General features: G+C 35.1%; 1 protein-coding gene across 3 annotated transcripts; it reads left to right on the forward strand.

Annotated features, from left to right (window-relative positions):
- The first annotated feature begins 928 nt into the window (after positions 1 to 928).
- Positions 929 to 10,619, forward strand: LOC132635599 (uncharacterized protein C24H6.02c). Of its 3 annotated transcripts, none has more exons than XM_060352047.1 (4): positions 929 to 1,462; positions 4,305 to 4,439; positions 4,537 to 4,699; positions 9,974 to 10,619. In XM_060352047.1, the coding sequence occupies exons 3-4, from the start codon at positions 4,624 to 4,626 to the stop codon at positions 10,495 to 10,497; spliced, it is 600 nt and encodes a 199-aa protein (XP_060208030.1). In that variant the 5' UTR covers positions 929 to 1,462; positions 4,305 to 4,439; positions 4,537 to 4,623; the 3' UTR covers positions 10,498 to 10,619. The 3 variants fall into 3 exon arrangements, with proteins under 3 accessions (XP_060208030.1, XP_060208029.1, XP_060208028.1); XM_060352046.1 differs by having other exon boundaries at positions 4,330 to 4,439; XM_060352045.1 differs by lacking the exon at positions 4,305 to 4,439 and having other exon boundaries at positions 930 to 1,462.
- Positions 10,620 to 16,510: the final 5,891 nt, after the last annotated feature.

Below are 16,510 nucleotides of genomic sequence, written 5' to 3' on the forward strand. Positions count from 1 at the left end.
TCAACGTTTTTGCCCGAAAATTCTTTCATCATTACCAGGCAAAGAGGGACAAGTTGTTGACACCCAATTTTGTCCCGTCTCTCCGCTGAAATACCTATTTACGCTTCTAATATTTAAAAAAAAAAAGAAATTAAAATATATGTTTATGTTTTACTATAATTATTAGCCTTTATTTATACCGACATTTCATTATCCCGTCATTATCTTTACTGCCGTCACCACCACTGTTATTATCATTATTAATTATTATTATTATTAATTTATTATTATCATTATTATTATTAATTTTTTATTATTATTATTATTATTATTATTATTAATTCATTATTATTATTATTATCATTATTACTATTATTATTACCATTATTATTACTACTAATTATTATTATTAGAATTATTATCACCGCTATTCGTTACTTTCATTTTTTATATTTAGTATTATTATAATGTTTTTACGTTTCAGCATTTTTTTTTTACCAATTTCTGCATACGTATTGCATTTATTTCGCGCAATTAAATGACAGCGTTTATTTATTGTTAAAATGTTATTGCACGGCTATTATAGCATCATATAATTTTATTACCCGAGTCCTAGTAATTACACATTTTGTATTAGATAATATTTTGTCATACTCAGTATATTACTAATTAATATGGGTCTTTATTTCAAATTTTAGAAGCTGAACCATTTCTTGCACTCAGTCCGTATTTTTGATTTATCGGATTCCAAATCGAAGTCCAATCAACCCATAAATATTTTTGATCAGCCTATATTTTCGACCCAAATTTTTAGACCAGTTCATGTTTTAATTTATTAGCCCATTCTTTAATACCCAGTCCAAAATGGACCCAATCCAAAAAAGGACCGGGTCCGGCCCAATCTATTTCAAGATAAGGGAAACCCCTTTATTTTTTCCTTCGTCTCCTTCTTCTCCGCCGCGCACACCCCTCCCCCTTTCCTCCTTCTTCTCCGCTTCCTCCACTACCCCCTGTTCTCCGCTTCCCCCACCATGCCCTGTTCCCCACCTAGCCTTGTCTTCCCCGATCCTCTGTGCCCTTCATCACTCTTTCTTTTTCTCAACGAAAACCCTATAAAAAAGGGTTTTGATTAGTTGTAAAGGAGAGTTTTTTTGGGGATCGAAAATCTGTTGCATTTTTTAATTCCCCAAGCATTGAGACCCTTTTGAAGGAGGAGAACCCCAAAATCGCCTCACTAAAACGGGTTCTTGAAACCCCAAGAATCTGTTCGGTTCTTTTTTTTTTTTTTGAATCGATGAAATTTCCTAAGAACTGGGTCTTTTCTTCTTTTTTCAGTCGCTGAAAATTCCCAAAAAGTTTTAAACGCTCAGTAGTTGTTGCAGTTTCCGTGGATACAATTTGGAGCTCTTAGTGTTTCGAAAGAAATTTGAAGTGTTCGAGACTAGATCGAAACCTTTGCCTAACTTCGCTGCGCCCGAAGAAGGTGCGTTAATTCCCTTCTATTTATTTTCATCTTTCGCATTTTTAGCTTCTTAATTGTTATGTGTTAGCATTAGTTTATGGTTCGCATGATTTAGCATATTATTACGTTAGTTCAGTTTGGAATCTGTGAAGCATGTTGTATGCTGCGGTGACTGGATGAAAGGCCTATGCCCTGATTTTGCTTAGTAGTTAGACCTGTTTTAGTATGATAGGTCAGTTTTAGCATTGTATGTCTTACGTGTCATAGTCTGTTAGGTCGAATATGACCGGGTGCATTGGGTTTGCAGTCGAGTAATTTGAGAATAGCATGAAGATTACTGATTGTTTGGAAGCGAGATATGATGTTTTTTTTTTATGTCCTATGTTTAAGTTAAGAACTTGTTCAAGAGGTTTGCATGGTCGTCTGTGGCTTACATAATTTCTTGTATATGCTAAGAGGTTAATAATATAGAGACTGATGGATTGAAGAAACCAAGTAGGCTGTGCCAATGATGTTTGTTGTGTTTAACTTTGTGAACATGTAAAGGGATTAAATCAGTACAAAGAGGATAGATTACAATTTCTGGGCTTGCATAAAAAATGGATTATTGACCCTCCCTTGACTGGAACATGGACTAGTGTTGAATTTCTTGTTGAAATCTTAAGTCATGAAAACTAACTTTGTTTAGGTAATGTGATCCTGAGTCTTTTACAACTATCTGTAACTTTGAAAGAAAAAATGGTTTTCCTGCTCTACTTGCCTCGAACTGCCTCGACATACCCTGTTTTACCTGTTTTGATCACCATTGTCCCGCTAAGTTGTTATCAGAGATCCTATGCCCTCTGCAAACTTAATTTAAATGTTTGAAACTGCCTATGGTCTATTTTGAACTGCCTAAGTGACAATATGCTTAGTCACATGCTCTTATGTTGCCCTTTTGCTGAATCTGAGTCTATTCTCCATTCTTGCATATAGTCGTTACCCTTTAAAAGCATCACATGAACCTGCTTAATGCATATTTTCTCCAGTATTGTCCTGTCCCTATGCCTATACATGTCTCTCTTTTCTCTGAAACACCTAGATGATGGTCCTAAATGCATTGTATGATACTGAAAGGATGTTGTCCTCAGTGAAGGTTTTTTAAGGCTTATAAAACATGAACTGGAATTGCTGGGTCTATCACCATTATAGTTAGAGTTATAGCATGCTTTCAATAACCCCAAGATCGCATGTTTGAATTCTTGGAATGGATGGACATGATGTACTAAATAGCTGTTTGTTTGTTGAGCCAAATCTTTGTTTCTTTTTAGTTCAAAATCTGGTCAAAGAAGGTGTATTAAAATCCAGTTATACCATCTGAACTTCTTCATGAAGTTTGGATTTTAAATGAATTAGTTGCCGATCAAAGGATGGAAAGTTCAGAGAATAATATGTGCTCATTGTTTTGTTAGTAAAAGACGACTTGATTTTTTTTTTTTGGCCATTCTTTAACAAGATAAAAAATCAGAATAGAGAGCGGATGACATATTTCTCTTAAAGATTCAGCTTCAAATCTGTAATGTCATCTAAACTGGTGCCTGTCTATGTGTTTAAAGACAAAGTATGTCTTCCTTGATGATGATTCCTGATCCCTTTAGTGTACTCTTTCAGTTGTCATTTTTTTTCGTCGCCTCTTTGTCCGTTGTTGTTGACACTAGTGGTAGTGTCCTAGGGATCCCTTTGATGGAAAGTGTTTTCTTTACAATATGATAATGTTTTTCAGCAATAAAATCTGGTCATGAATCAAGTTTACGGAGCTGCTGTGTGTTCATGTATATAACATGATGGTCTCTGACAAAGTCAATGAATTTAGTTATTGGAAGATTCCCCTCTTATATATTTTTTCTTGTCTGATCTAAGGATCTGTATACCATTGATGTACTAAAATCTTGTCATTGCTGCTCCTTTTTTTTCTTCTCTTTATTTTTAGTTGTTGTTGCCACATTTACTTTGGCACTTTATTCGTGTGGTTCTTCTACCTGATTATACGCAATAGGAATAGTTAAGTTTCCTTTATTTCTAGCTTGATGAATTATATTAAGTATTTAAGGTCCCACTCTTTTCTGTTTTGAATGATCTGTGACCCCTTAGTATGTCTTTGAGAATTACTTTCGTTTCTCTTTCAAAGTGAGCATGATGACTTGTTGTTCAGCGGTAACATTTATCACATTCTTAAAGAAAGAAAAAAGGTTAACCATAGGAATTAATTTGTACCCATTTCAGAATAGCTTTTTTTTGCATATTGTGCTAATACATTATATATGTTCAGCCTTATTAATTACATACTGGTGAAAAAGCAAATAAAATAACAAAACTTTAAAAAATAATCTGGGGAGGGGGGTGGGTGAGGGGTGGAAGGAAGAAGAGTGGGGAGTAGTAAAAAAAAAATCAAAACTTTTTTTTAATTTTTTTTTTGGGGTGGGGGAGGGGGAAGGGGTGATTGCGCGGGGGAGGGGGAGGTGAAAAAACAAATAAAGAAATTAATTTTTTTTAAAACAATTTTTTTTAAAAAAAAATTGGGCCAGGGTGGTGGGGTGTGTGTGGGGGTGGAGGAGGAGCAGGGGGTGCGGGTGAAAAAACAAATAAAAAATATCTAAATTTTTCTTAAATTTTTTTTTTTGGGGAGGGCCGGGAGGGGTGGGGGGAAGAGAAGGGGAGTTGATGGGTTTTTTTTGAATTAAGTTGAGCTCTTTTTATATTTTATAAAAGATTAAGAAGTTTGAAAAAAATACATTTTAGATTTAATCTTCTTATTTCCAAAGTTAATTAAGTTTTGATTTAATGTGATAGCAAAAATCAACTATACTAATTTGACAACTAAAAGGTCACCGTCAGTTAAATCTTCCCAGAAACCTGAGTTTTATCACTGGCGTCAAACAGTTCTAGAAGCGTCATCTTTTTCATTATCAAAAATTCAGACGCACAACTGCTCCTTCATATTTTCAACAGGGTCACTCAGGTATTCACGAGCACGCTAAAAATCAAACATAATGTATTTTTATTTCATTTCCAATATTTCATGAGCACTTTTCCCCATCTTCATTTTTTTTTTGCAGTAACTTTGTAAATTAAGAAACCCCAAACCGCCAAAGTAATTACTGTTTGGGTACCAAGACATTGGTGACCGATCGACAAAATTGGGCATGGCGGCTAGGCAAATTCAGAGGCGAATTCTGAGTCTTCTCTCTTCTAATAACCCTCAAACTTACATCTCTAAAGGTATAGCTTTTGCCCCAATTCTTGGACTATAGCATACTTAAATTCTTTTTTTTTTCTCCAGTAAGACTCTACCTGTGTTGTCAAAGGCGCGCTTAAGCCCTCACGCAGTCATGCGGGGCACAAAACATGTTGAGCGCTTTGCCTCGCGCGTTTCAGTGACATCATCAAGGCATACTTTTCCTTGCCAATGAGCATTTTTCGAAGAGGCAATGCTAAACAATTTCTTTCTCCATATATTTGTTATTCATGCTTATAATTTTTATTTGTATTTTTTTCTCCATTTATGCCTTTTTTCATTAAAGCCCACACTTTTTTTGACTCTACGCTTAAAGCCCCAACGAACTTTAGAGCTTTTTTGCGCTTTTCGCTTTTGATAACATTGGTATAAACCCAGAAAAAATGTTTTTTTTTTCCTTCCCGTCTTTGATTATTACATGATAGGCTAAGGCAGGGAGGTATAGAGGCAAATAGGGTCAAAGATTTTGCTGTATTTAGTTAGGAGGACTTCTACTATGCTCTCATTTTATAATCTTTCTTCTTTAAAGGGATAGAGGTATGTTTGACTTCATGCTTTGAGCTCTTATTATTCTGTATTTGAGGTTTTGGATGTAAGAAAGTGAAGGCATCTGGCAATTGAATTTCAAGGGTGTTTTGGTATGAAGGTACATACTTTCCTGCAGTAATGTTTCTCATTATCCAACACTCTATAAAATTTGGAATCTATTTCAAATGAACTATTGGAGAAAAACATAAGCAAAGAAAGTCGTTTTTGAAATATTTTTGGTGTTTGGTTGCCAATTATTTTCTAGAAAATGCTTTCTTTCATACCAAACACATCCAAAGAGCAGCTTTCTGAAATGGAAGTTATTTGAGAGTGTTGATTAAGCACCTGACAATCTGGAAGAGTTGAGGGGCTTTGAGATGCCTAGGGTTAAATTTAAAGGCATCGCCCCGGTTCTCTTACTACCATGAGTGAGATTCTTGCCTGGCTTCTTTCAGGACTGCAGTAAGACTTAGGGTCACTTTGGAGCTCTAAGGTAATGGCCGTTTTAGGGAAGAATCTAAAAGCTCCCCATTGCGGCCCTCTGTGGTTGCTGCTCACCTAGCATGATTATCACTAGTACATTATGTGATCCATATGTGTGAGTTAACACATATATTTTTTTTTTTTAAAATGGTAACTATAGTGAGTTAACACATATTGAAGCACTATTTTGGTCATTGACCATCTGACTTGAAGTCCTAACTCATTTTGGCTTAGATTGTCCATCTGTTAACTCTTACTAAACCAAATTTATGTGCTGACTTTTAGAGGTTGACTCTGAAGTTTGAGCAATGGTTTTTCTTTTTAATAAGATAGAGATTTTATTAAATGGTACCACGATGGTGCAGGAAAAAAACAAAAACGGCATAAACCAAAAAGCAACCTACTACACTCTTCTTCCTAGCATATCCAAGAAATCCATATACTGGTTCAGACTATCTATTGAACTTTGTTTATACCAGAAATACAAATTTCGTAAACATCTCTCCTTAATTCTAGAAATGCTAGTTCTCTGCCCTTCAAAAGCAAGCTTTGTTCCTCTCCAGCCATATTGTTCATAAGATGCACAATGGAATAGTTCACCATATCTGCTTTATCTCTTTTGGTATCACCTGTTGCTGCCAACCTTTGAGCAAACCTTTCACTTTCTGAGGCATCACCCAATTAATACGATGAATATTTAGGAATTACTCCCAACATTCTCTAGAAAATCTGAAATGGAGAAAATTGTGCTCAACTGTTTCCTGATCTTCTTGACACAGGAAGCATCTACTACATAGGTCAAAACCCCAAGTTGCAGCCCATCCAAAACATGCTACTTTAACAGGAGATTTTGTCTTCCATATCATCTTCCAAGGCCAAGAATTATCCCACTGACCTGGGTGCTTTATCAACATACTATAGCTATTCTTTACTGAAATTTTTGTCTTTACTTGCAAGCCAAATCAGGGGATCCACCTTATTCTGATCAATATAAACTGATTCCAATTGTTTAAGCAATTGACAAAATTCTTATATCGCCCAATCATTCAAATTTTCCCCGGAACCTTGGCTGCCAACCAGAGTTATAATGAAATTCAGCAATATTACCATCCTTTTTAGTAGAGCAGTTTAACCGATTAGGAAACTTATTAAACATTCATCAACAACAACCCACAAATGTGTCCAGAATCTAATGTTTTCTCCATTTCCCACCTCCAGTCTAGTAAATTGACTGAAGTCTTCCCAAAGTCTACTTATGCTCTTCCATACTCCCTCATTAACAGTTCTCCATCTTCTTCCCATATATGGCATTAATAAGCTTTTCCAAAACTTCCTTACCTTCCATGTTATACCTCCACAACCATTTGAGTGGTTTACTTGAGAAGTGGTTGTTTCATTGGCGCTGAAATTTCTTTCCTACTTCTTTTGCTCCTTCGTCCAGATTATGTGTATCCTTTCTTCAGCTCTGTTCATATGAAAATGAATTCATATGACATACACACTGTAAATCAAAGTTGAGCTTTGTCAGAAGATATTCTGGGATATGGATGAGTTTTAACTGTCTTGTTCTAAATCCATCACGTAGATTTAAGTTTTCTTGTCGCTTTTCTTAATTCATATGGCATACACACTGTAAATCAAAGTTGATCTTTGTCAGAAGATATTCTGGGATATGTATGAGTTTTAACTGTCTTGTTCTAAATCCATCACCTAGATTTAAGTTTTCTTGTCGCTTTTCTTCTCCTTGTCTCTGGGCTTTTTTAAAGAATTGGGAATGCCTATTGAGGTCTTCCACGATCCAATTTGCTTAATCCACAATGACACCTGACCCGACCAGTTAGGCGAACCCAATAGCGTACAAATTCTCATCTTAGTTATAAAAAGACATGCAAGTTTGGAAGCAAGTAATAAGCACAAAGACATAAGTTTAGAATAATAGTAATGCGGAAAGACTAAAATACCCCCAAGAACTAAAAAAAAAGAAGAACCCCCAAGAACTGGTGCTACAAATCATGAATGACTAATACAACATAGATACTATTGTCTCAGAAAATAAATATTGGATGAACTATGGAAAAGTAATAAAAAAAGAGCGGAGGGATTCTACAGTGCAGCAAATTAGCCCAAGCAATTCACCACAAAGACTTCTACACCCCCTACACCTGCTGTCAAGCCCACTAGAACAAGGGTCAGAAGCTGCACAAAAAGCGCAGCTAGTGTAGTATGAGTACACTAACATGTATGGTACCCTGATATACATAGTATACGCCAAACAATATCAATTTAGGAAAAAAATCTCTCATTGAGGTCGAAGTCTTAACTTACCTCGCGTTCGTAGCAACTCTAACCTTACTGAACCGCCTTTCCTCGCCCCAAATCCTTCAAATAAGCTCGTTCTATTAAAGACTACTCTATGAGGTTAGACAAATCCATACCAATATCACAGTTTTAGACTAGGTCGGAGTCAAAGTCAATCCCAAAAAGTCAAATCCAAGCCCCATAGTCGAACCCGAAAAATAAACTACGTGTTCAGGTTTCCCATTACTCCACATATTCAAACCTATGATTAAATTTCAATTCCAACTTGTAATCGATATTCAAATCCCATTTTACACTCCCTTAAACCTAGGGCAAAATCTCCCAATTTCTACCTCCAAATCCATGATTTAGATGTTAAATCTAGCTTAGAGTCATGTATAATCACTAGAAATCGGTATAGAATTGTTTCGTCAATGTTATATGACATTCCCTAGTCGATTCTTCTTCCAATCTGTAACTTAGGTCTCCCAAAATTCCTCAATGTTATATGACATTCCCTAGTCGATTCTCCTTCCAATCTGTAACTTAGGTCCCCCAAAATTGTGTTGGTATGTTGAGAATCTCTTAAAACAACCACTTTATACCCCGCCACTGACCCTCAAGTGGCTAAGTCTGCAGTTGTGATATCGCAATTGCGTGGCTAGCGTCACAATTTTGGAGGTCTCTCTCGCAAATGCGGCTGCACCAGAAAAAGATAAAATCTGCAACATGCTTAAATGTGAGATCTTGCCTGAAAGGCTGAAACTCACCTGAGCACCTAGAATCCCAACCGCAATCATCCCGACAAGTCTCAAAATTCTATATGGACTTAAGGGAAGTCTCAATTCATGGAGTGGGATTCGAATACTCAAAATGAAGAGTCAGGATCTTGTGTTGGTTCAGATTTTCTGGTCAAAATAAGGCACATGTATTGCTTTAAGAGATTATAACACATGAGAAGACATTAGCCAACCCAATGTTAAGCTTGGGAGGTTCTCCATCCATAATGATTTGTTAATCTGTCAAGAAACGTTGAGGGTGACCTATGATTGAGCGATGATTTTGGGATTAACTGTTGTTGAAATGTCAGGTGCATACTCAATTCATGAATTTTTGGAGTATTTCTGAGGAAAATAGCCTTGTATAATCTGGATTCTATTTGGTCGTTTTGGTTACCTAATAGCAGTCATATGTGGAGGGAGAGCAGTTTCGTTATTCTTTTTCTTCTTGAAATCGTAGATACTGTAGTTGCTCTCAGTCAGTTTCTGTGTTTAGGGATCTGATAGAAAGCAGTAATAACAATCATGAAGTTTCCAAGGCACCACCAAGTTGTATATGATTGTGAATCAGTGAAACGAAACACCACAACTCTCTGGTGAAAGAACATGTTTCATTCGGCTAGGGCTATTTAGGGAGTAGGGTAAATGTTCTGGCTATGACCATTGAAGAGGAGTGAGGAAAGCTAGTTTTTTCTCTAAAATAGTATGCTTTTCTTCTCCCTTTTTTAGGGTAGTTGTAATTACTGCTGTTTGTTCTACTGATTTGATACAATAACTAGGGTAACTTAGCCTTTTTCTTTTCAAGTTACAAGGAATCAGCCAAATACTGATATTTTCTTATATAGCCCCCCCCCCCCCCCCCCCCCCCCCTCTCTTTCTCTCTGATATTATTAAGAACATGAGATTATTACTCTTTTGCGGAAAGGGCCTCCTAAACCTGCATTCAGCATGTTGTTGGGTATACTTTTGACTGCCATGGCTTTCAGACAAATTTCTCTCATATTAGAAGCAATTGACAACTCAATAACATGTTTCTTATCCTCAGTTGTGTGTAATTTATCCTTGATGTTTTTGTTAAAATATTATAATTACTCTGCGTTGTGCATCTCCGCGGTCTTTTGTGAAGAACTTGTTTACTGAGGTTCTACTGTTGTTTCTTAATTTTTCCAGGATTACCACGGAGTTTTGTTTCTCCTGCAAGGTCATCTTTTGCCACGGACAAGATATGTTCAGGAAGGTGTTTTCAAACAGTTGCAGAAATCACCGAGAAAGCTGTCGAAGTGGGGGAAAGTAATAAAAAATGTGATTCAGATGCTAATACTGATTCTGCTGCTGCAGTTGTCTCTAGTATCAAGAAAGAAACCACATACGAGTACACTGTGCAATCTAATTTGAAAATCTCCCCAAGACATGATCTGATGATGGTCTTCACTTGCAAAGTATGTGAAACCAGAACAATGAAAACAGTCTGTCGTGAGTCATACGAGAAAGGTGTAGTGGTGGCTAGATGTGACGGTTGTAAAAACATACACCTTATTGCTGATCGACTGGGGTGGTTTGGTGAGCCTGGTAGCGTGGAAGACTTCCTGGCTGCTCGTGGAGAGGAAGTGAAAAAGGGTTGTACTGATACTTTAGGTTTTACACTCGAAGATCTGGCAGGAAAGAAAAACCTAGAAGCTATAGGAGAAAAGTAGAATCCAAATTTGAGATTTAGAAGTCAGTCATTCTGTAATGAACATTGAATATGCACGCCTATATGTTGATTCTGCCAGAGTTTTGTTGCTTTGGCAATGCTTATAGGTTTTACTTTTTAGCATCTGATTATGTTGAAATGCTTCAGTGCTGAGGTACTTAAGTGATTACTGCAAATTAAAACCTTAAAAGAACTCTGTCAACACAGATTCACAGGGTAGGGTGACATCACGCGGTCAAAAACGAGAACAGCAACAGAGAACCACAGAGTAAACCATAACAGAGCTTCAACCAAACTTGGAACAATAATTCAAAACAAAAACAATCTAAAACCCAACTTTAATAACTAACTCCTCCAGTTCCCCTCAGTTCCGCCACCACCACCTCCTCTTGAGTAACGGTCACCACCACCTTCACGACAGCCACCTCCGTGAAGTTGTGGCGGCTACAGGCTATGGCAAGGTAGTGCTTTGCTTGTAACAGATGAAGTTATTGAAATTTTGAGCAGCTCTGTCGTGGAATTTAATTGGTTAGCAGGATGAGCCAGAGAACCCTTAGTCCAGGCAATTTTGATATTCCAGAAATCCATAATGTTTAAGCTATTTTCTGTAATCTCTTTGTGAGCTTGTTGTTATTGATAGAAGCGGAGGGCGATTTGCACAAGGAATCTTTTAGTAAGGTTTGGGATCGAATTGAAGAACAGACCTATGTTTCACATGCATATCATTTGTATATCATAAGTATGTCACACATATGTTGTGTATATAATATTGATGCATGACATACATATACAAGATATACACATAACATGCACAAATATGTATTGGTGATACATAGATATACACAGAACATACATTGCCAGTTGCCATAGAAAATTCGGCCAAATCCATCTCTAATCTCCACCAAATCGCCCAAATTTGAGATATAATCTCCCTAGGATGTACCAAATCTTTTGAAACAACATCAAATCGAAAACAACTCCAATAATTATACCCGAAAATTCAAGTTCGGTACTCGAATGTTCATCTATGGAGTTATAATGTAGTTTCTTGTTCACGATTCAACTCTCAAATCAGTATTGGAATACTTGGTGATCAGTTGGCATTTGCATATTTTAAAAATGGTATCCAACTGATTTAAAACTAACACTCAATCATTCTTTTCCAAACACGAACAACCACAAACGTGGGTTCTCAAATTCACACTTTGAAACCAAATAATGGAATTTGAATCCCAATTTGCACCAGTACTACAGTTAGCTTTCAAACAGCTCAGTAACTGAAGATCAACTGATATTATCCTAAAATTAAGGGATGCAGTGATTTGGTTTAAATTACTACAAAATAAAAAGTACTTTTATTGTGTAATTATTTAAAAGTGTCTATAAAAATATAACTAGTGCTTCTAAATCGTCATATGGTGTAAAATTTCCTTTGCACAAATATGATGGGCTGAGTGAAAGTACAAGAGGGGGGTGAATTGTAAGCCTATTAAAAAAATCTAGTCGACTACTGTCTGGTGCCAGTCGACTGATAGCGAGACAGCCTGTACAAAATTATCAGTCCTTCGATTTGCACAAGTATAAACCACAATAAATAGTAAGGGTGCAGAATATAATATGAGAGCAATAAAATAAATAACACCAGGAATTTTTATACTGGTTCGGAACCAATGTGGTATCCTAATCCAATCCCCTTGGGTTGCCAGGAGGTTATCTCTTTAAGCTCTTTGTAGTTTGAGTTGAGTACAGCCTTTGTGGTTTTCCTCGTTCACCACCAACGTTTACAAGGTTGGTTTTCACTCGCTCACCAACAACGACTCTTTGGTTTTCATTCGCTCACCAAAGAAACGAACAATGACACAACCTCTCAATACAAAGCCTCACCAACTATACTATATCTCTCCTCTCTTTTTTTGTTTACACAGTAAGTCACTCAGGATTACAATGCTTATGAAAAGTAGAGCAAAGAACTTGAGAAGGTTGAGACGAAAGTATAAGTGGCTGCGTGCCTTTGACTGTTGCGGTGTCTTCTCTTTTATATTTGGTCCTTGAATATTCTAGTCGTTGATCTTCAAAAATGCAGTGATCTTCCAATCTTGGAATAGTCCTGATATCGCTCCAATCTTCTTTAAATTCTTGAATGCCTTCCTTGGTTTGTGACTTGATTCATCCAAATCCTTGATTTACATATAGCATGCTTGTATATAGCTTTATTATTTGGAAAGGAAAGCTTTGTGCCTGTACAATATGATCTTTGTAACATAGAGAATATTTTCTCTTATTTGTCTCACGTAAAACAAGGCTTTCCTTATATGTTGTTTCATAATTTTTGACAACAGTGCTAGTATAGAGGAGATCTCCACTTTGTTGATCATAATAGGAAAATACATAAAAGAATATAATTTCCTTTCTCTCCTCAATTAAATATTTTAAGAACGGATCCTTCCTTTGCCATATACAAATCTGGTCCCTTTATGGAATAATAAAATAATGTTCACCGTTGACTCATAATTTTCAACTTTTATAGACCTTCCTTTTTTAATCCAGTACCAGTCTCTCTTTTGATTGGAGCCTTTCCTTCTTTGGTGCAGTACCAATCTTCATGATTTATTCTTGCTGAATATATCGTCATTGCTTGTCGAAGTGTTCTTCTAGCTATACAAATTTGAGCTCTTATTTAAACAACCCAAGAGAATTCCAAGATCCTCTTCATTTCACCTTGAATCTTTATATTATTTTGAATGTAATCACATTCATCTTTTTGAATTTGGACTTTGATAACTCTGAATGTGGACACTTTTGTAAACTTGAGACATCTTGATACTCCATAGATTTTGGATCTTCCTTAAGCAACAAATTGATCTTGATATTTCCTTTTGTAGAATATTTTTCTTCTATAGAATCGTAGTAAATATTCTTTCCATAATTCTTGCACCTTGATTTGAGTATGTATTTTTCTTCCACATCTTCTTCCGTAATTTCATCTCGTAATATCTTCTTTTCCATATTTTATTAGATCTTCACCAAATCCCTCTTCATCAAATAAACCTATACCAAAAATAAATTTACCACAAGTAAATGTCCTTTTATTAATAATTATGTTGGTTTGTTATCATCAAAATTAATAGGTGAAACCTTGGACCTAACACTGAGTTCATTGTTTATAGTTTGTCCTCATTTATGGAAGTTTTGTAAAAATAATTTGGTGAAGCGTGAAGAAATTACGCTCACTCAATTGTTCACAACGTGTGGGACGAAATTGAGACATAACAACGAAAATTTCTGAAGTTGAGACACGAGTAAGAAATAACTTAAATTATATATACATGTTAGTGTAAGAAATCTTTCACACTTACATATCACCAAAAAGATATCTACAAATACTTCACTTAAATATGAGTCACTCAAGATTCCAAGTTATATGATATTTTGAGTATTGTTTCGTAAATATTTACCTAAAATGTCTAAAGAGAAGGATATTACAGGATATAATTGGGGCAAGTCAATTTAACCCTATATGGGCTATAGTGGTAGAAGGTTTTGGAGTTTGGGACTTTTACTAAATATTAAGAAATTAATTCTAAGTCATGATTTTTATCAGTAGCATCAATAACGAGGTTAACCGTATTATAGAACAATTAGTCTGCAAATTTAGACAAGAGCAGTAAAGAAACGGGAAATACGGAAACAACCAATTGAAGCTGTATCCATTAGTAATAGTACTTTATAAGACAAACTACTCTCTTTTTAATTTTGATTGTTTCACTTTTCCTCCATTACCACAATAGCTGCATAAATGTTGGTGTTTCTTTCTAGCCCTTCAAATCCAGCGTATGTTTCAAATGCTCGTAAAGCAATTTATTTTCTTAGAAATTTCAAGTTGTGTGTCATCCTCCTCTAGAGAGGCAACAATTCGTGTAATGTGTATAACTATTATAAGGAAAAGTTAGTGTAAAATTGTTTACATTGTTAAGTGTAGTTTACCTCTTTTTTTTTTCTTTTTTTTTATAGCAAGTTAATTACTGTACCTTTTCCTTCATGTTACTATGTCAGATTTGTGATGAAGAGTTTTATATCGACTAACTTGATAGTATAAAAATAAAACTATATATTATCAATGTTGAAAACTTAAAACTTTTATTATAATAATTCCCGTCAAGCATCAAATACTCATTTCCGACACTACTCCCTCATCCACCTTACTCGAGAATAACATGGCAAATTTAATAGACAAAGTTAAACTACTCCTCTGTTTACCAAAAATAAAGTGTCATATTTTAATTCAAAACTAAGAGATCAATACATCTATACAACATATTGATAAAGTAGAGTTTGCTAGTAAAGAAAGGTAATTTTACCTCAAAAACAACAGTTAAATTTACGTATAGAAAGTATCCTGAGTGTAAGTATTAAAATCACCCGCCGTGAGACTTGATACACAGTGAAAACCGAGAAACTATAGTAGATTTTTGTAACCTAATTAACCCGACAAGAATAAAGTTCTTACATAGTTGAGACTTTGGATTCCTATCGAACTATTTTTACGTTTATCATAGGCGGAGCTAGGATTTTATTTTGAGTTTATAGGTTCTAAATTCTAGAAAACACAAATTACTAGATTCTTGAATTTTTTTATACATATTAAGCAAATTTTTAAACGCAAATGAAAGGTTCGAGCCAAAGTTGTTGAATTCTACCGATCGAACCCACAGGCAAAGTTAAGTGATAGCTTCGCCCCCAACTTTTATTGCTCAACTGACTTAGGCACTCAAAAAATAGGACTTGGTGAAATGAGGAATTCTAATAAGGGCATTCAAAATAAATGTAATGACACCACACATTGAGATCCAAATTTACAATCCACAACAATTTTGAGCTATATTTATCGCTATTATAAAAGCTTTCTCTTATGTTAAAGAAATTCATTGATATATACATATACAAAATGAGAATATTTTGTACTGTACAATGTTTCGACTTTCGACAAATGTATAGATTCAATTAAACTCCGATGATATAGCTCCGTCTTGGAGGACAAATGCATGCAAATAAATATCCGGTCAAACAAACAAGGAGATAATATTGAGGTCATTAAGGTCGATATCAATTTATAATACTAAAATTGATTGTAATCAAATCAGGGATGGATTGCTGGAAGTCCGGATACGGGTTCAACCGAATCAGTAATTTTGCTCAAACAATGTATTTATGATAAGAAATCCATTATATATATATATATATATACAAATGTCAAATTTAGAATTCAGTTATTATCACTTAAAGTCGTCATTTTAAAATTCAGAACCCACTAAAAATCTGGCTCCTGATCGTAATACAGGCAAAAATAACTTGCCTACTACTTTCAAGAGCTTAAAGTTTGTAAAACCTCAATCGTGTTATTTGAGCTCTGCTTTCGCTTTTTTCTTGTAGGACTAATTAATTCTTGATTAATTGTAAGTGTTCAGAGAATTTCGTGTAATATTTTCTTGATTTTGTGCGAAAGTTTCTAATATTACTGCAGCTTTTTGCTAAAACCTTATATTCTTTTACAACTTTGTTATCTTAATTTCTTGTTAACTCTGTTAGGTTTGAGTAGCAATTTTATTCTTCCAACTTGTTCTAAGGATTGTTATATGATTCGTAAGAAAACCTCCAAATATTTTAATAGATTAATTCATGACAAATGTCACATAAAGTGGTGATGGCTAAGTAAATTTAATTCTAATGGGATATCAAGTTTTTTGGAGCATACCTAACGTGTCCTTAATTCTAAAAATATTGTTGAGAAAATGGCGTTTTGTGTATGATTGAATGCACAATAGATGACAATAAAACCTAAAAAGAGTAAAATAGTTGCTAAAAGAAAAGCCTATATGTTCCAAAAGGATGTTTGGTTTAGAAAGGTTGAGTGTAGCATTAATTAGGAGACAAGAAAGGCAACCATTATGAACTTATCTGCTCATTTTTCGATTTAGTACAACGTTCATTGCATTTGAAAATAATTAGATTTACGA

The sequence above is a fragment of the Lycium barbarum genome, chromosome 4, assembly GCF_019175385.1.
Source record: "Lycium barbarum isolate Lr01 chromosome 4, ASM1917538v2, whole genome shotgun sequence".
Taxonomy (NCBI): Eukaryota; Viridiplantae; Streptophyta; class Magnoliopsida; order Solanales; family Solanaceae; genus Lycium; species Lycium barbarum.